Here is a 20,623-nt window from a genome sequence, read left to right as displayed (position 1 = left end):
CGACCTCCACCCGGGAGAGTGGGGACTTCACCCAGAAGTCTTCCACATGTTTATAAAACTCGACAAGTATTGCGCCAGGTCAAGGGACCCTCAGGCAATAGCTGTAGACGCTCTGGTAACACAGTGGGTGTACCAGTCAGTGTATGTGTTCCCTCCTCTGCCTCTCATACCCAAGGTACTGAGAATCATAAGATGGAGAGGAGTAAGCACTATATTCGTGGCTCCGGATTGGCCAAGAAGGACTTGGTAACCGGAACTTCAAGAGATGCTCACGGAGGATCCGTGGCCTCTACCTCTAAGAAGGGACCTGCTCCAGTAAGGACTCTGTCTGTTCCAAGACTTACCGCGGCTGCGTTTGACGGCATGGCGGTTGAACGCCGGATCCTGAAGGAGAAAGGCATTCCGGATGAAGTCATTCCTATCCTGATCAAAGCCAGGAAGGATATAACCGCAAAACATTATCACCGCATTTGGCGAAAATATGTTGCGTGGTGCGAGGCCAGTAAGGCCCCGACGGAGGAATTTTCAACTAGGTCGATTCCTACATTTCCTGCAAACAGGAGTGTCTATGGGCCTGAAATTGGGGTCCATTAAGGTTCAAATTTCGGCCCTGTCAATTTTCTTCCAAAAAGAACTAGCTTCAGTCCCTGAAGTTCAGACGTTTGTAAAAGGGGTACTGTATATACAGCCTCCTTTTGTGCCTCCAGTGGCACCTTGGGATCTCAATGTAGTTTTTGGGCTCCAAAAGTCACATTGGTTTGAACCACTTAAATATGTGGAGTTAAAATATCTCACATGGAAAGTGGTCATGCTGTTGGCCCTGGCCTGGGCCAGGTGCGTGTCAGAATTGGCGGCTTTATCCTGTAAAAGCCCTTATCTGATTTTCCATTCGGACAGGGCGGAATTGAGGACTCGTCCTCAGTTTCTCCCTAAGGTGGTTTTCAGCGTTTCACCTGAATCAACCTATTGTGGTGCCTGCGACTACTCGGGACTTGGAGGACTCCAAGTTGCTAGACGTTGTCAGGGCCCTGGAAATATATGTTTCCAGGACGGCTGGAGTCAGAAAATCTGACTCGTTGTTTATTCTGTATGCACCCAACAACCTGGGTGCTCCTGCTTCTAAGCAGACTATTGCTCGTTGGATTTGTAGTACAATTCAGCTTGCACATTCTGTGGCAGGCCTGCCACAGCCAAAATCTGTAAAAGCCCATTCCACAAGGAAGGTGGGCTCATCTTGGGCGGCTGCCCGAGGGGTCTCGGCTTTACAACTTTGCCGAGCAGCTACTTGGTCAGGAGCAAATACGTTTGTAAAATTCTACAAATTTGATACCCTGGCTGAGGACCTGGAGTTCTCTCATTTGGTGCTGCAGAGTCATCCGCACTCTCCCGCCCGTTTGGGAGCTTTGGTATAATCCCCATGGTCCTTACGGAGTCCCCAGCATCCACTAGGACGTCAGAGAAAATAAGAATTTACTTACCGATAATTCTATTTCTCGTAGTCCGTAGTGGATGCTGGGCGCCCATCCCAAGTGCGGATTGTCTGCAATACTGGTACATAGTTATTGTTACCAAAAAAATCGGGTTATTGCTGTAGTGGGCCATCTTTTCTAGAGGCTCCTCTGTTATCATGCTGTTAACTGGGTTTAGATCACAAGTTATATGGTGTGATTGGTGTGGCTGGTATGAGTCTTACCCGGGATTCAAAATCCTTCCTTATTGTGTACGCTCGTCCGGGCACAGTATCCTAACTGAGGCTTGGAGGAGGGTCATAGGGGGAGGAGCCAGTGCACACCAGGTGACCTAAAAGCTTTTACTTTTGTGCCCAGTCTCCTGCGGAGCCGCTATTCCCCATGGTCCTTACGGAGTCCCCAGCATCCACTACGGACTACGAGAAATAGAATTATCGGTAAGTAAATTCTTATTTTCTGATTTTTTTTTTCTTCTTATCCAGATAAAGCAGTTCTTCGAACTAGGTCTGGGTATCTTTCTAAGGCGATGTCTCAATTCCACCTTAATGAAGAAATTGTAGTCCCGGCTTTTCAGGTATCGGGACTTTCTGCGGGAGATGCATCACTGGACGTGGTCCAGGTATTAAGGATCTACGCGGATCGTACCAGTGCCATCAGAAAGACCGATTCTCTCTTCATTCTCTACGGATTTCACAAGAGAGGATGGCCTGCTACTAAACAGACGCTGGCAAGATGGCTTCGAATGACGATTTCAGAAGCATACTCTCAAGCTGATCTCCCTGTTTCTGCTAATGTCTCTGCTCACTCTACTCGTAAGGTAGGTCCTTCATGGGCAGCACAACATGGTGCTTCAGCAGAACAGATATGTAAGGCAGCCACATGGTCTTCCATTAACACATTCATTAGACATTATGCCTTGGATACTTTTGCCTCTCATGACGCTGAATTCGGGCGTAAGGTTCTCCTGTCCAATCAGGAGCGTCCCCACCACTAAATCACTTTGGGAAATCCCATTGTTATCCTGTGGATAACCTGTAGACACTGCCGGAGAAATATACGTTATGGTAAGAACTTACCATTGATTACGGTATTTCTCCTAAGTCCACAGGTTCCACAGGGATCCCACCCTGACGCACCTGATTTGAGGATCCTTCTACTCTCTAATCTCTTCCTTCTTGTACGGAAGGGTGTGCATGCGTGTTCTTTTCGCCTGATTAGGGCTCTACATGATGCTTCTGCCTAGTACTTTGGAATACAACTGATTTGCCTGAGCCAGTGGGCGGGGATATATTTACTGGCCCGTTGCATCCTGGAAGGCCTGAAATCTTTTGATCGTTTGGTACCAATCCGCTGTCGCTCCATCATATCCCATTGTTATCCTGTGGAACTTGTGGACTTAGGAGATATACCGCTATCAACGGTAAGTACTTACCATAACGTATATTTTCTATAAGATTTGTCTATGTATTTTGCTCCATTTTCCCTATCCATTTTGAAAAGCTTCCAGTACCTGATGTACAGGAACATCACTATAGCATTTTGCTATCCCGTCAAGCTGTTAATGGTAGAAAGGGGTATACCTAATTTAGAGGCGAACATAAAGTGGCATTGTTTCTGCATGAGCAAATATTTGCATAATTGCATTTCCATGTCCATATATAAGTTACATCATAAATATGTGAAACCTAAAATCTAGCATATACCTGCTTCTGGAGCAAAGATGCATTAATCCACGTTAATGTCTGTTTGCTCCTTTTGCAAGATTTATGACTGCTAACCTATTTCAAGATCTGTGTAATTCAAAAATAAAACTTCTTTCATAGCAGTACTGTTTATTGGACTTGCATTTACAGTATTGTTACTGTGTTTTCACAATACTGCACTTGCATTCACTGTGCTTGGAGAACGAGTGCAAATGAATGTACATGGACGTTGTGCATAAATTTTGAGCCGAGGCACAGCTATATGTTTTGAAAATGCAATTATATGCAACCCTATGTTAACTCCTAATAAAATATGGGTAGCTTGTGAAATAGTGGGTACATTTTAGGAAATATCATCTTACAAGCAGCACAGAATGCGTTTACCTTTTTATGTGGAACAAACACAAAGCCAGTAAAGTGTATGTCAGACCTGGGCAAAGTACGGCCCGCGGGCCACATTCGTCCCTTTGGCAATCCCTGTCCGGCCCACGTATTTATTCCAGTCACACGACTCCCCTCCTTAATCTCACACACACGGCACCCGCGGCTCTCCGCCCGCAGGCTCCCTGCACCACACACTGTGCTGTATCGCTAGGTCACAAAGACCCTGCAATGCAGCTTAACAATTGAGGCCCAGTGACTGCCTACGAGTCGCAAGCTACAGAGCCGCAGTGCACGGGCAGTCACTGCCGGCGGTCCCCGCCCCCTGGGTCCCTAGCAACCAGCGCCTGATGACGTGTATCCAGCGGGAGACGGCTTTGCCCTGTCACTTCTGCTTAAACTTCGGGGTGCTTTAGAGATCCCGTCAGACCGTCATCCAGGGTGAGTCTTGCAGCAATGGGACAGCAACCTGTCATACAGTGCACATTACAAGACAATAGCAGAAAAAAATGACATTAAAAAGTAGGTTTGTGCTTTTATTATATATTGAGCATAATTAAGTTCAAGTTATCATTGGTTCGGCCCTCCAACACAGTTTAGATTTTTCATGTGGCACCCTATAGAAATTAATTGCCCACCCCTGATATAGATGGTGCTTTGAAGATCTCCCACCACACACACAAACACATCCTTTTACTAAATTACTATATTCCTTTCACCAACTCTAAATTCCAGAAACGCCGACATAACCTTCATAAATATTCATATCTTATTACATCTCCCCTGTACAGTCTATACATCTCGCATACAGTGTTTTCTTTTTCTTTAATTTTCCTCCCTTCTGACCTCTGGTCAACATTGCTGTGTGACTACAGTATACCATACAGTCCACCAAGATACTCTGCAATTTTCCATCTCTGGGGTATATTCAATTAAATCCATTCCGACATGTATTTGTCGGAATGGATCCGACAGCCCCTATTCAATCCCATCTAAAATTCGACTTTTCAAGTCGAATTTAGATGGGATGCGGGGGGACAGTCGGCGGTATCCAGAGGATGCAGCAGGATGTCACTCAGCTGCCCGACCTCATGGCACTGCTGTGAGGTCGGGCGGGTGAGTGACATCCAGCTGCAGTGCTGCTGTAGCGCTGATCTCCTCTGGATGCCGCCGGCTGTCCCCCTGCGGCTCGCCCCCCCCCTCGCCTCCTCTGAGTCCATCTCATTCCGACATAATTTTGATGTCAGATTGAGATGGTCGAAAACGAGCCAGAACCTGTCTGATTTGGCCCCGTTTTCGACATTAACACGTGCATCGGCAGCTATTCCGCCGATCCACCTGCTTTTCGACAAGTCGAATGCCTCGACTTGTCGAAAAGCTTTGAATAGGTCGAATCAGGATTCGACCTTAAAAAGTCGAAAACTGCCATCTTTTCGACAGACGCAAGTTTTCGACTGCAATTGAATATACCCCTATGTCTTCTATTTTTGAGATTTCCCAGAGCATCACCCTTCCTCTGCCAGCTTGCCTTCTTTACATAGTGCATACTGGTACCATCTCTTCCCCAGGTAACAGTGCATATTCACCCAGCCATTCACAGGATGTGAAACAAAACGTAATTCATTGGACCAGGCCACTACCTTCCATTGCTCCATGGTGTATATCTGATTCTCTAATGCCCATTGTAGGCGCTTTCAGCAGTGGACAGGGGTTATCTGTAGCTACGCAGCCCCATACATGTTTCATATCAAACTAGGGCTAAATTATTTCCATTACTACTGCTTTTACGCCACACAGCAAAATGTGATTATTTTTATCTCTGCTCTACTCACAGGGTGTAGTATGGTATGCCAGTGGCTGGGCTCCCGGCGCTGGAATCCCGACCGCCGGCATACCGACAGCTGAGCGAGCGCAAATGAGCCCCTTGCGGGCTCGCGGCGGCGCGCTATGCGCACCACGTTATTTATTCTCCCTCCAGGGGGGTTATGGACCCCCAAGAGGGAGAAGAGATGTTGGTGTGCCAGGATTCCGGCGCCGGTATACTGTGCGCCAAGATCCCGACAGCCGGCAAACTGGAGACCACCCCTACTCAGACTGTAAATTCTGCTCAATGCAGTGTATGACATCCCATGGCATATCAAACACAGTGGAAAGTAAAGAGTTTATCATTGAACCTCATGCAAAGATGTTTTTGATTCTTTGTTTTATTCCTCCCATGTATGTACATATAATAAAGGATTTTGATTGTGTGAAATAATACATATTCCTGATTGCAATGTATAAGAGAATGTTTCACTTAATTTTTCCTGTGGTTTGCTTTTAATCTACTGTACCTGATTACATTGCAAAATGTGTAGCATGTTAGTTCATTGAGATTTAATATATCCTATTAAGGGTGATTGCTAAAGGATCTTTCCAAGTATTGCATCAGCTTGTATGATAGCTATTTTATAGGTACATACATACATACAGTTGAAACGGGTATGGGTCATTAGATCGACCACACTTAGGTCGACTACAATTGGTCGACATGAACAAGATCGACATGGAAAAAGGTTGACATGATGTTTTTTTTTACTTATTAAAGTGACGGGGAACCCCAGTTAATGCACAGTGTCCCCTCGCATGGCTCGCTTCGGTCGCCATGCTTCGGGCAAGGTGGTTATTGCTCTCAGTCGTAGTCCACGCGGATCGTAAAGTATGAAAAAGTAACTTATGTCGATCTTTTTCCATGTCGACCTAGTGACCATGTCGACCTAATGACCGTATCCCGTTGAAACAGTATTTTACATGTTTTTATTATATGCTAATAGTTTGGACCCATCATTGCTGAGTCTCTGGCTATTTTGCAGGATATCCCTATTGTGCAGTGGTAGTGTTTAGTTTTTCTTCTCTTCTGGGAAACCCTCCTGCTGTGCCCTGGCACTTTGTCCCCTTTCCTCCTCCACGCAACAGCGTGTATTGGTGGATGCCTGTCTGCAAGGTTATGCAAATGCTGCTACAAACTCCTCCTTCTCTTGTGTGTATCTGTGCTCCTGAATGTGCAAGAACTGAGATGTTTGCTGTTAGCGCCTGTGTATGCTCGAATATCGCTTGATACATCCTTTCTGATGCGATCTGCTTTATCGCAACAGCACCTGTGTAATGCAAGTGTTGTATGGGTTTTCATCACATTTCTTGAATGCATAGTTGCAAATCACTCAACTATGAACATTTGCATTGCATGTAACTCAGAATCAGGCCCTTAGTGTACCATTGCTATACTCGCATTAACAAGATTATACTATATTATAGATCTTCCTCTCAATCGTTATTGCCTATCAGTGGACATATTTCCTGTGTTTATACACCACAGACTTTTCCAAAATAGTGTTCTGTACAGTAGTTTTTCTTATGTATTTACTGCAAGTGTTCACTTTTAGAATTTAGTAGGCACAGTCACTTAGTGTTCACTCTAGGATTTTTTTAGGGCAGGGTGCTGATCACGGGTAGGGCACATTTTTCGTTCGGGAGGGCACATTTTTCAGTTAGAAGGGCAAAATTAGGTTCATACTATAATGCTTGGTCCTCCCATTCCCACATGATAAAGATTGGGCAGTGAGCGCCAAAGGCGCGCAGCAAAAATAAAGGGGCGTTGTTTTTCGTGGGGAAGGGGCATGGCCACATAATAGTGGCAATTCACATTACACCACACAGTAGTGCAGCTAATACACACTGCACCAGGTAGAACCTCCTATACACACTGCGACAGGTAGAGCACATTATACATATTGCGCCAGGCAGAGCACATTCTACACTTTACGCCAGGCAGAGCACGTTATACACATTGCGCCAGGTAGAGAGCACTGAGATGCACTGCACCAGGTAGAGAGCACTGAGATACACTGCACCAGGTAGAGAGCACTGAGACACACTGCACCAGGTAGAGAGCACTTCACCAGGTAGAGAGCACTGAGAAACATTGCACCAGGTAGAGAGCACCGAGAAACATTGCACCAGGTAGAGAGCACGTTATACACATTGCTCCAGGTAGAGAGCACTGAGACACATTGCACCAGGTAGAGAGCACTGAGACACATTGCACCAGGTAGAGAGCACTGAGACACATTGCACCAGGTAGAGAGCACTGAGACACATTGCACCAGGTAGAGAGCACTGAGACACATTGCACCAGGTAGAGAGCACTGAGACACATTGCACCAGGTAGAGAGCACTGAGACACATTGCACCAGGTAGAGAGCACTGAGACACATTGCACCAGGTAGAGAGCACTGAGACACACTGCACCAGGTAGAGAGCACTGAGACACACTGCACCAGGTAGAGAGCACTGAGACACACTGCACCAGGTAGAGAGCACTGAGACACACTGCACCAGGTAGAGAGCACTGAGAAACATTGCACCAGGTAGAGAGCACTGAGACACATTGCACCAGGTAGAGAGCACTGAGACACATTGCACCAGGTAGAGAGCACTGAAAAACATTGCACCAGGTAGAGAGCACTGAGAAACACTGCACCAGGTAGAGAGCACTGAGACACATTGCACCAGGTAGAGAGCACTGAGAAACATTGCACCAGGTAGGAAGCACTGAGACACACTGCACCAGGTAGAGATCACTGAGAAACATTGCACCAGGTAGAGAGCACTGAGAAACATTGCACCAGGTAGAGAGCACTGAGAAACATTGCACCAGGTAGAGAGCACTGAGAAACATTGCACCAGGTAGAGAGCACAAGACACACTGCACCAGGTAGGGCACATTTTTGATCTCTGCTTTTTTTGTGCCAATCTTACATACTGGGGGCTGATGCTGCGGGTCCCCCCTCACACATCGCGGAGCTGGTTGAAAATGGCCACCACACTGATCCATTGCACCAGGTAGAGAGCACCGAGAAACATTGCACCAGGTAGAGAGCACGTTATACACATTGCTCCAGGTAGAGAGCACTGAGACACATTGCACCAGGTAGAGAGCACTGAGACACATTGCACCAGGTAGAGAGCACTGAGACGCATTGCACCAGGTAGAGAGCACTGAGACACATTGCACCAGGTAGAGAGCACTGAGACACATTGCACCAGGTAGAGAGCACTGAGACACATTGCACCAGGTAGAGAGCACTGAGACACATTGCACCAGGTAGAGAGCACTGAGACACATTGCACCAGGTAGAGAGCACTGAGACACACTGCACCAGGTAGAGAGCACTGAGACACACTGCACCAGGTAGAGAGCACTGAGACACACTGCACCAGGTAGAGAGCACTGAGAAACATTGCACCAGGTAGAGAGCACTGAGACACATTGCACCAGGTAGAGAGCACTGAGACACATTGCACCAGGTAGAGAGCACTGAGACACATTGCACCAGGTAGAGAGCACTGAAAAACATTGCACCAGGTAGAGAGCACTGAGACACATTGCACCAGGTAGAGAGCACTGAGAAACATTGCACCAGGTAGGAAGCACTGAGACACACTGCACCAGGTAGAGATCACTGAGAAACACTGCACCAGGTAGAGAGCACTGAGAAACATTGCACCAGGTAGAGAGCACTGAGAAACATTGCACCAGGTAGAGAGCACTGAGAAACATTGCACCAGGTAGGGAGCACAAGACACACTGCACCAGGTAGGGCACATTTTTGATCTCTGCTTTTTTTGTGCCAATCTTACATACTGGGGGCTGATGCTGCGGGTCCCCCCTCACACATCGCGGAGCTGGTTGAAAATGGCCACCACACTGATCCATGTACACAGAGGAGGGAGGGCTGGGTTTGTCTCGGCGGGAGAGGCAAACCCAGCCCTCCTGTCTCATCAGATCATGAGCAGACCTATAGTCTGCTCACAGAGGAGGGGAGCTGCGACGGCTGACAGCTAAGGACGGGCGGGACGAGGCGGGCGGGACGCGGAGGTCTCTGTCTCTCATGCAGGGAGACACCGTGATCGCGCTGAGCCAAAAAAAAAGTGGGTCCCAGGGACCCCTCAGTTTTAAAAATTTGGGTCCTACTTCAGTTTCTGGGTCCCATAGCAACGTATGCTTTTGAGATCCCCTTATGCCTCCCCACATAGCATTAGACCACCCCACATGGTAGATAGCAGTTATGGCAGTATTGGGGGGCAAATAGAGGGTTAGGTGCAGGTAGTGCTGTAGGCAGTGTTAGGGGTAGGGAGGCATCAGTACCCAGGATTCGGTGCTTCCTGCTCCCCGTCATCTTTTAAGATCAGCTTCTCTGTGTCCTTGTTGAAGCCCTACCGCTATAACACGAGGTGTGTGCGTATGCTGGGCACTGCTTTGGTTTGGGGATTGTTTGTGTGTATGCTGAGCACTGTGTGGGTGTGGCAGTTGTGTCTATGCTGAGCACTGTGTGTGGATATGGGAGTTTATGTATGCTGGTCACTGTGTATAGAGGGATGTATCCTGGGCACTGTGGGTATGGAGTACCCATATGCTAGGCGCTTTGGGAAGGGTTGGGGGGGGATGAGCAATGTGTGGGTATGGGTTGTGCGTATGATGGCCACTGTGCGGGTGTGTGGGTATAGAGGGTGCTATGAGCATTGTAAGTGTGTATAATGAGTACTGTGTGGGTATAGAGCATTATGAGAGCTGTGGGGGGTGTATAATGGGCACTGTGTGGTATAGGGGTGTGCATATGATGGGCGCTGTGTGGTATAGGGGTGTGCATATGATGGGCGCTGTGTGGTATGGGTGTGCGTATGATGGTCACTATGGGGGTGTGCATACTGGACATTGTGTTGGTTTAGAGGGTTTTATGAGCTCTGGCGGGTGTATAATGAGCACTGTGGGCATGGGGTGTGTGAATACTGAGCACTGTGTGGGTATGGGGGTGTTTATAATGGGCACTGTGTGGGTATGTAGGATATAATGGGTGCAGTAGTGGTGGTATCAGGGGTCAGGATGGGTGCAGTAGTGGTAGGGGGTAGGATAGGTGCAGTAGTGGTAGCAGGGGGTAAGATAGGTGCAGCAGTGGTAGGAGGCAGGATGGGTGCAGTAGTGGTAGCAGGGGGTAAGATAGGTGCAGCAGTGGTAGGAGGCAGGATGGGTGCAGTAGTGGTAGCAGGGGGTAAGATAGGTGCAGCAGTGGTAGGAGGCAGGATGGGTGCAGTAGTGGTAGCAGGGGGTAAGATAGGTGCAGCAGTGGTAGGAGGCAGGATGGGTGCAGTAGTGGTAGCAGGGGGTAAGATAGGTGCAGCAGTGGTAGGAGGCAGGATGGGTGCAGTAGTGGTGGTAGCAGGGGGCAGGATGGGTGCAGTAGTGGTAGCAGGGGGCAGGATGTGTGCACTAGTAGTTGGGACGCTGGGGGAATAAGATGCAGCGTAACAGGAAGCGCCCTCACAGGTATAATGTGCAGGTATTGGCCATGTTATTAAATAAATATAGGAAAGGCCCGCCCGCACGTTTGTGAAACTAAAGATCTATCACCATTCCCCCAGGTCGCAGCGCTCTGACCTCTTGGTACTTTGCGGTCGTGGTGCCCGACCGCACTGACATGTCCCGCTCGGCCCCAGCTCATGTTCTCTGCAGCAGACCCACCGGTCTGCCCGTGGTGAAGGCGCTCCTCTCCTTCTCCTCGGCTGTCTCCTGCATCTTCCATTCTCTTGTCATCGTGATGTCCGCGCCCGGTTGCCACCAGCACATTCAATGGGTTGGAGATCAGCGCAGGGAGGAGGGACCGACGTCTCAGGTGGCGCTTGGATTGGGAGACGCTGCCGGCAGCGATTGAATGTTGAGAAGCTGCCGGCGGCTATTGGCAGGGCTTGGGGATTTCTATTGGCTGTGAGGCGGCGGTCAGCAAAAAACAGCGCGTCCTGCGGGACCCGCTCACTTTTAAAATCCGAGTCCCTCTTTGCGATCACTGCAGTGTGGTTAATGTGTCCGGCGGGCAGCAAAGTGCGGGGCGGGAGGGCGCACACAAACGGGCAGGGCGGCATTCAGGTGTCTAAAAAAGGGGCAGGGCGCAGCGCCCTGTGAAAGACACCTAGAGTGAACACTAGTCACTACCGTTTTTCCTATATAGAAGTCGGGGCGTACTGTATATACAAAGTGTAGAATATAGTGGTTTCTAACTACAGTATAGAGGTTCTCTTTTCCCATGGAAGCTCCTCCACACATACACATTTTCCATATTAGGAGACATTTTTAGCATAAATAATCATTGTCGTGTTTGTGTGTTTTTTTTTTTTTTTTTTTTTACTGCTTCACTTCATTTATATTATGCTAAAGTTTGTTCTGGTTCCTTGAAAAATGGAATTTGAAGTGTGACTGTAGGTCCATACAGCAGTTGTATCCTGTATGAGCAGTGCTTGTATTTTAGACTATTATGAATTTTATGCAATGTAACAGTTTTAGGTGTATTAAAAGTACCCATTGTAAATAACTGAAGTCAAAATTATATTAAATGGTTTTAATAAAACAGTCTCCTTTGGGAATGATTGTGTGTTATAATTTGCTTATAAAACTATTGGTACATTGTACCATGCAAATTTGTTATTTACCGTTTTGTACATAAAGATTTAATGTAGAATGTAGTTTCTTGAACAAGTTGCATTTTATAAGCGGCTAATCCATATAATATATTTTCTTCACTCTTTTCAAGGGGTCCATTCAGCGTTGTCCGAAGATGCATCAACAGAGAAACAGGGCAGCAGTTTGCTGTGAAAATTGTCGATGTTGCAAAGTTTACATCAAGTCCAGGATTAAGCACAGAAGGTGACGTCAATAAAAGTTTCTTTTTTTCCATGTCTGCATCTAATAGCCATGCTGTTTATGATTCTCGTATTGACTGCAGATGAGGCATATTTATCTAACACAACTGGTTTGAAGTGGCACATGTTTGCATGGAGAAAATGTGTCACATGAGCTTCACTCAGCATTGTGTATGCGTGTGTAAATGTGGTGCACAGGCTGGTGCCATTTGTCTCAAATAAAGTGGGTCATTGATAAAACATCCTGCTCTCATAATTATTGGGATGTTTGGAGAGATGGCAGCAAGCCTTGTAGGAAGTCTTAAACTAGGTAAACCCATCATAGATCAGAAGAATGATCCAGAGAACATCCTATTTCCTGACCTATGCAATTATCGTTCCTTAGCTGTGTCCACATATATCTGGCCTCCCTGGACGTTAAACAGTGCTGCTAGTGTTGTGACTTAGTAGTGTTGAACATCTTCTCGTGCAAATTTTTCCATTAAAATGCTTATTTTCAAAATGATGCAAACAGGACTCGCAAGTATTCACATTGCAATGCATATTCGATGCATTTCGGCAAAAAAAAGACACCCGGCGTTAAAGTTACATGGAGCGTGTTAGCTCACTCACCCCTGGCATCTCCTGCTTCATGGCGTATTGAGGCAAAATGTATGAGGACACATCTGTTTATGAACAATACATTACTGTAGTTGCTGTTTTTTTTGCCTACAGTTTGCCAGACAATTTGTGTACACTGCATTGTCTGTACGACATTGGCTTGTTAGGATCGACGAATGTCGTGCAGCACTCATGACCTTGGGTGCTAATCTGTTGTGTTTTGTGAACCAGCAGCATAATATATCAAATTGCTTACTCTAATGTGGTTACCAATGATAATTAAAACATGTAGTCCTTAACATTCAACATGTCATGATATCAGATGAATTATATTCATCTGATATAATGACATGTTGAATGTTAAGGACTTATATATAGATAGAGATATATATTATATAGTAATGTGAAGATTTTTTTTAATTAAATGCTTAAATACAGCCCTTTCTTTGGCTTGCTATGGCTTAATTTTGTGTATATATCTTATCGATTGTATTGATTGGGAGCAGCTGTGAGCAATATTATAAGCCTAATAATATAGTTAAAAATTTTGATGGATCTATTTCTTGTGCGCCTGATTTTTTTATTTTTACATTGTTGTGTTTTTTGTTTATTGTTTGCCTATATTTCTGAACCATAGTCTGCTCTGGGTGCTGTGTACACACTGCGATGATCACACAGATGGCACAGTGTGTACCTAGTATTAGCATTATCTTCAGGTCTTTTCATATTGTCACATCCTGAATGTTTACATAGCAGTGCTATGGTAGAAAGTGATACTTCTGCGTACTCAACTTTAAAGTCAGTTCTGTTTAAAATCAAATCTTGTTTGTTCACACGCTTTATTACACATACTTTAATGTCCTATGTACATAGTTTGAGGAACCCTTACAAAAAGTAATAAAAAAATACCAATGGCCCAGCTTTACTTAAATTCTTCTTTCCCCTGAGCACATTGCAGAGCCTGGCTTATACTAATGTATTGTATAGTCTGTGTGTATGCATAATACTCCTAGAGAAAAATCATCTGGCTTGAGGAATCCATATAATGGATACTAAAGTAAAGTGAAATGTAAAAGAAATATGTACAATATACATTTTCAATGCATGTTTTTTCATATTTGTTAATAGGTATCCCTTCTATTTGCAACAATTATTTTTCACAGACCTGCATTGTATTAGCTGTAGTGTTAAACTGAGCATATCCTAAAATTGGAAAATAGCATTGTACTTCATGAGTATCTGTCTCCCAATACAATGCAGTACAGTTTGGATCGATGTTGCCCATGTTCTTAACGCAGAAGTTTCTGGAACTTTATTGGTGAATTCCAGTGATTATCACTGTGGAACTGTGCATATTGCCATTATCTTACTCATCAGAGCACTACTTTTGGACATCTTCTGTGTGTTGTAGCCATATTACATTCAAACTAGTCCAGAAAAAAAAGCTGCAGGCTGAATATGATGTGGTATACATGTCTCTTTCTGGGCTTTTGCATTGGTTTTGCCGGGCACACATTATGCAGTTATCTTCCCAATCCACAGATTATTGACAGATCAGATGATAATTGCATAGTGTTTGGCCACAACCAATCAGCGATGATCGGAATGGTTGGGTATGAGACCTCTTCCTACATGCCCTACTGATCCTATGATGAGTTGGCCGCATCTGGCAGTGAATGCACTGCCGCGCCAGCCGCCCAACCTTTTGCCCTGTTCCTTCACAGGGGAGTAACTGGGAAATGTTTCTTCACAAGGGAAGGAACCTAGATATTATGTGGCCGTACACTGAGATATCTCTGTGAATGGCCACAATATCTGATGTGTTAAGGCTTTCAGGCACACAAACCGTGTTTCCTACAGCCTGAACCCATCAGATACCGTGGCCTTTCTCTGAGAGATCTTGCAGTATAAGGCCACATAATATCTAGGTTCCTCTCCTGATGAAGAAACTCGGACAGACATTTTACCCAAAGATGTATGCCCAGTTTCTCGAACGTCCTAGTGGATGCTGGGGACTCCATAAGGACCATGGGGATAGACGGGCTCCGCAGGAGACATGGGCACTTTAAGAAAGGAATTTAGGTTCTGGTGTGCACTGGCTCCTCCCTCTATGCCCCTCCTCCAGACCTCAGTTTGATACTGTGCCCAGTCGAGCTGGGTGCTTTTCAGTGAGCTCTCCTGAGTTTGCTGAGAGAAAGTATTTTGTTAGGTTTTTTATTTTCAGGGAGCTCTGCTGGCAACAGACTCCCTGCATCGTGGGACTGAGGGGAGAGAAGCAGCCCTACTCTCTGAAGCTAGGTCCTGCTTCTTAGGCTACTGGACACCATTAGCTCCAGAGGGATCGGTACGCAGGATCTCACCCTCGCCGTCCGGTCCTGGAGCCGCGCCGCCGTCCCCCTCGCAGAGCCGGAAGACAGAAGCCGGGTGAGTATGAGAAGCAAAGAAGACTTCACAGGCGGCAGAAGAATCCGTGTTCTTCACTGAGGTAACACACAGCACTGCAGCTGTGCGCCATTGCTCCACACACCTACACATACTCCGGTCACTGTAAGGGCGCGGGGGGGGGGCGCCCTGGGCAGCATTTGGCAAAGTTAAGCATATATACAGCTGGGCACTGTATATATGTATGAGCCCCCGGCAAAAAATTGCATATTTAAGCGGGACAGAAGCCCGCCGCCGAGGGGGCGGGGCTTCTTCCTCAGCACTCACCAGCGCCATTTTTTTCTCCACAGCTCCGCTGAGAGGAAGCTCCCCAGGCTCTCCCCTGCAGATACACGGTAGAAGAGGGTAAAAAGAGGGGGGGGGGGGCACATAATTAGGCGCAAAAAGCAATATAAACAGCAGCTACTGGGTTAACATTAAGTTACTGTGTTATTCCTGGGTTTATAGCGCTGGGGTGTGTGCTGGCATACTCTCTCTCTGTCTCTCCAAAGGGCCTTGTGGGGGAACTGTCTTCAGAGAGGGCATTCCCTGTGTGTGTGGTGTGTTGGTACGCTTGTGTCAACATGTCTGATGAGGAAGGCTATGTGGAAGCAGAGCGTGAGCAAATGAATGTGGTGTCTCCGCCGACGGCGCCGACACCTGATTGGATGGATATGTGGAAGGTTTTAAATGATAATGTTAATAACTTGCATAAAAAGTTAGAAAAAGCTGGAGCCTCGGGACAGTCAGGGTCCCAACCCCAAAGACAAAACCACACCGTTTTGACTGTCCAACCCCTAATGGTTTTAACTGTCAAGACTGTGTCAATCAAGTGCACTAAATATAACTTCTTAAATGGGTACCAATTTTAAATAATATATTTGCGGCTCCCAATGGAGTATTCTACCTTACTCCAAACAAAACACTAAAAAATGTACCATATAAAAATATATTACAAGGAAGCGCATATATATATATATTTGATTAAAAATTGTAGATATTTTTTATTTGTTTAATAGACAATTTTCTTAATAATGCATAGCATAATATAACCTTAAAACACACCAAATCTGCAGTGCAAACAAAGTCCAGAAACCGTGACTATTACCGTCCAGATAACCATATACCGCTGGAGCTCCAATAAGGATATTCTTTAAGCATACAAAATGCTATTTCTGTAACTCCCCGGTGAAGAGCTGGTTATTATTAAAAAGATGTATGTTGTTTACTTTGTATCCACAAGCCAGAACATTATACTTTTGTAGAGACTGCAAGTGTTCACAACGTGCCTGCCGCACAGCAGCTAGTGTCCCTTTTCTCTCCCCACCGCAGAAATAGCATTTTGTATGCTTAAAGAATATCCTTATTGGAGCTCCAGCGGTATATGGTTATCTGGACGGTAATAGTCACGGTTTCTGGACTTTGTTTGCACTGCAGATTTGGTGTGTTTTAAGGTTATATTATGCTATGCATTATTAAGAAAATTGTCTATTAAACAAATAAAAAATATCTACAATTTTTAATCAAATATATATGCGCTTCCTTGTAATATATTTTTATATGGTACATTTTTTAGGGTCCCAACCCGTGCCTGATCCTATGTCGCAGAGGCCGTCAGGGTCTCAGAAGCGCCCACTATCCCAAACTGTTGACACAGATACCGACATGGATTCTGACTCCAGTGTCGATTACGATGATGCAAAGTTACAGCCAAAATTTGCTAAATCCATCCGTTATATGATTGTAGCAATTAAGGATGTGTTGCACATCACAGAGGAAACCCCAGTCCCTGACAAGAGGGTGCATATGTATGGGGAAAAGAAGCCGGAGGTAACCTTTCCCCCCTCACACGAGCTAAATGAGTTATGTGAAAAGGCTTGGGAATCTCCAGATAAAAAACTGCAGATTTCCAAAAGGATTCTTATGGCGTATCCTTTCCCGCCAACAGACAGGTTACGCTGGGAATCCTCCCCTAGGGTGGACAAAGCTTTAACACGCTTATCCAAGAAGGTAGCCCTGCCGTCACAGGATACGGCTATTCTCAAAGATGCTGCGGATCGCAAACAGGAGGTTACCCTGAAGTCCATTTATACACATTCAGGTACCTTACGGAGGCCGGCAATCGCGTCGGCCTGGGTGTGTAGTGCTGTAGCAGCATGGACAGATACCTTATCTGAGGAAATTGATACCTTAGACAAGGATACTGTATTGTTGACCCTGGGGCATATTAAAGACGCTGTCCTATATATGAGAGATGCTCAAAGAGACATTAGTCTACTGGGTTCTAGAATAAATGCTATGTCGATTTCTGCCAGAAGGGTCCTGTGGACTCTGCAATGGACATGTGATGCCGACTCAAAAAGGCATATGGAGGTTTTACCTTACAAGGGTGAGGAATTGTTTGGGGGGGGTCTCTCGGACCTGGTCTCCACAGCTACAGCTGGAAAGTCAAATTTTTTGCCTTTTATTCCCTCACAGCCTAAGAGAGCACCGTATTATCAAATGCAGTCCTTTCGATCACAAAGAAACCATAAAGTCCGAGGTGCGTCCTTTCTTGGCAGGGGCAGAGGTAAGAAGCTGCACAACACAGCTAGTTCCCATGAACAGAAGTCCTCCCCGGCCTCTACAAAATCCACGCATGACGCTGGGGCTCCACAGGCGGAGCTAGGCCCGGTGGGGGCACTTCTTCGAAATTTCAGCCACAAGTGGGTTCACTCCCAGGTGGATCCCTGGGCGATAGAAATTGTGTCTCAGGGATACAAGCTGGAATTCGAAGAGATGCCCCCTCACCGATACCTCAAATCGGCCCTACCAGCTTCCCCCCACGAGAGGGATATAGTGTTAACTGCAATTCACAAATTGTATCTTCAACAGGTGGTGGTCAAGGTTCCCCTCCTTCAACAGGGAAGGGGTTATTATTCGACCATGTTTGTAGTCCCGAAACCGGACGGTTCGGTCAGACCCATATTGAATTTAAAATCCCTGAGCATATACCTGAAAAGGTTCAAGTTCAAGATGGAATCGCTGAGAGCGGTCATTGCAAGCCTGGAAGGGGGGGATTTTATGGTGTCTCTGGACATAAAGGATGCATACCTTCATGTCCCCATTTCTCTGACGTCCTAGTGGATGCTGGGAACTCCGTAAGGACCATGGGGAATAGACTGGCTCCGCAGGAGACTGGGCACTCTAAAGAAAAGATTAGGTACTATCTGGTGTGCACTGGCTCCTCCCTCTATGCCCCTCCACCAGACCTCAGTTAGAATCTGTGCCCGGCCAGAGCTGGGTGCTCCTAGTGGGCTCTCCTGAGCTTACTAGTAAAGAAAGTATTTATTAGGTTTTTTTATTTTCAGTGAGCTTCTGCTGGCAACAGACTCACTGCTACGTGGGACTAAGGGGAGAGAAGCAAACCTACCTGCTTGCAGCTAGCTTGTGCTTCTTAGGCTACTGGACACCATTAGCTCCAGAGGGTTCGAACACAGGCACCTGTCCTCGATCGTCCGTTCCCGGAGCCGCGCCGCCGTCCCCCTCGCAGAGCCAGAAGAACATAAGCTTGAAGACGACGAAATCGGCGGCTGAAGACTCCTGTCTTTATTAAGGTAGCGCACAGCACCGCAGCTGTGCGCCATTGCTCCCAGCACACTTACACACTCCGGTCGCTGTAGGGTGCAGGGCGCTGGGGGGGGCGCCCTGGGCTGCAAATTAAGTACCTTTTGGCATAAAAATACATATATACAGTCTGGCACTGTATATATGTAAAAAACCCCGCCATTTTTTCACACAGAAAGCGGGACAGAAGCCCGCCACTCAGGGGGCAGTGGGCCTTCTTCCTCAGCACACCAGCGCCATTTTCTCTTCACAGCTCCGCTGGAAGCAGCTCCCCAGGCTCTCCCCTGCAGTATCCAGGTACAAGACGGGTTAAAAAGACAGGGGGGGCACATAAATTTAGGCGCAAATAAGACATATAAAGCAGCTATTGGGAAAATCACTTATTATCAGTGAGAATCCCTGTGTTATATAGCGCTGTGGTGTGTGCTGGCATACTCTCTCTCTGTCTCCCCAAAGGACTTTGTGGGGTCCTGTCCTCAGTCTGAGCATTCCCTGTGTGTGTGCAGTGTGTCGGTACGGCTGTGTCGACACGTTTGATGAGGAAGGTTACGTGGAGGCGGAGCAAGGGCAGATAAGTGTGGTATCGCCCCCGTCGGGGCAGACACCTGATTGGATGGATATGTGGAAGGTCTTAAATGACGATGTAAACTCCTTACATAAAAGGTTTGATGACGCTGCAGCCTTGGGACAGCCGGGGTCTCAGCCCGCGCCTGCCCAGGCGACTCAGAACCGTCAGGGGCTCATAAACGCCCTCTATCTCAGATGGTTGACACAGATGTCGACACGGAGTCCGACTCCAGTGTCGACGATGATGAGGCACATTTACAGTCTAAAATGACCAAGGCCATCCGATACATGATTATTGCAATGAAAGATGTATTACACATTTCTGAGATTAACCCTGTTAATACCAAGAGGGTTTATATGTTTGGGGAGAAAAAGCAGCCAGTGACTTTTCCCCCATCTGATGAATTAAATGAATTGTGTGAAGAAGCGTGGAGTTCCCCTGATAAGAAATTAGTGATTTCTAAGAGGTTACTGATGGCGTACCCTTTCCCGCCAACGGACAGGTTACGTTGGGAAACATCCCCTAGGGTGGACAAGGCACTGACACGCTTATCTAAAAAGGTGGCCCTGCCGTCTCAGGATACGGCCGCCCTAAAGGAGCCTGCGGATAGAAAGCAGGAAGCTATCCTGAAGTCGGTGTATACACACTCTGGCACTCTACTGAGACCTGCTATTGCTTCAGCCTGGATGTGTAGTGCTGTAGCAGCGTGGACAGATACTCTGTTAGACGACATAGATTCCCTCGACAGAGATACTGTTTTGCTAACCCTGGGCCATATCAAAGACGTCGTCTTATATATGCGGAATGCTCAGAGGGACATTTGCCTGCTGGGCTCTAGAATTAATGCTATGTCCATTTCTGCCAGGAGGGTCTTATGGACTCGGCAATGGACAGGAGATGCTGATTCTAAAAAACACATGGGGGTTTTGCCTTATAAGGGTGAGGAATTGTTTGGGGACGGCCTGTCGGACCTCGTGTCTACAGCGACAGCTGGAAAGTCGACTTGCTTGCCTCAGGTTTCCTCACAGCCTAAGAAAGCACCGTATTATCAAATGCCGTCCTTTCGTTCCCAAAAAGGCAAGAGGGTCAGGGGCGCATCCTTTCTTGCCAGAGGCAGGGGTAGAGGTAAGAAGCTGCACCATGCA

The 20,623-nt window shown here is 46.6% G+C and overlaps 1 protein-coding gene across 13 annotated transcripts in view; it reads left to right on the top strand.

Annotated features, from left to right (window-relative positions):
* CASK (calcium/calmodulin dependent serine protein kinase) overlaps window positions 1–20,623 on the top strand; it is an 887,710-nt gene that overhangs the window by 146,889 nt on the left and 720,198 nt on the right. For all 13 annotated transcript variants that reach the window (XM_063955614.1, XM_063955617.1, XM_063955611.1 and 10 more), the window contains exon 2: window positions 12,175–12,287. In XM_063955614.1, the coding sequence (XP_063811684.1) occupies window positions 12,175–12,287 (113 nt within the window). The remainder of the gene's footprint in view (window positions 1–12,174; window positions 12,288–20,623) is intronic.

The sequence above is a fragment of the Pseudophryne corroboree genome, chromosome 2 (genome assembly GCF_028390025.1).
Source record: "Pseudophryne corroboree isolate aPseCor3 chromosome 2, aPseCor3.hap2, whole genome shotgun sequence".
Classification (NCBI taxonomy): domain Eukaryota; kingdom Metazoa; phylum Chordata; class Amphibia; order Anura; family Myobatrachidae; genus Pseudophryne; species Pseudophryne corroboree.
The sequence above is the reverse complement of the archived record's forward strand: the minus strand, read 5'-3'. Positions and strand labels throughout refer to the sequence as shown.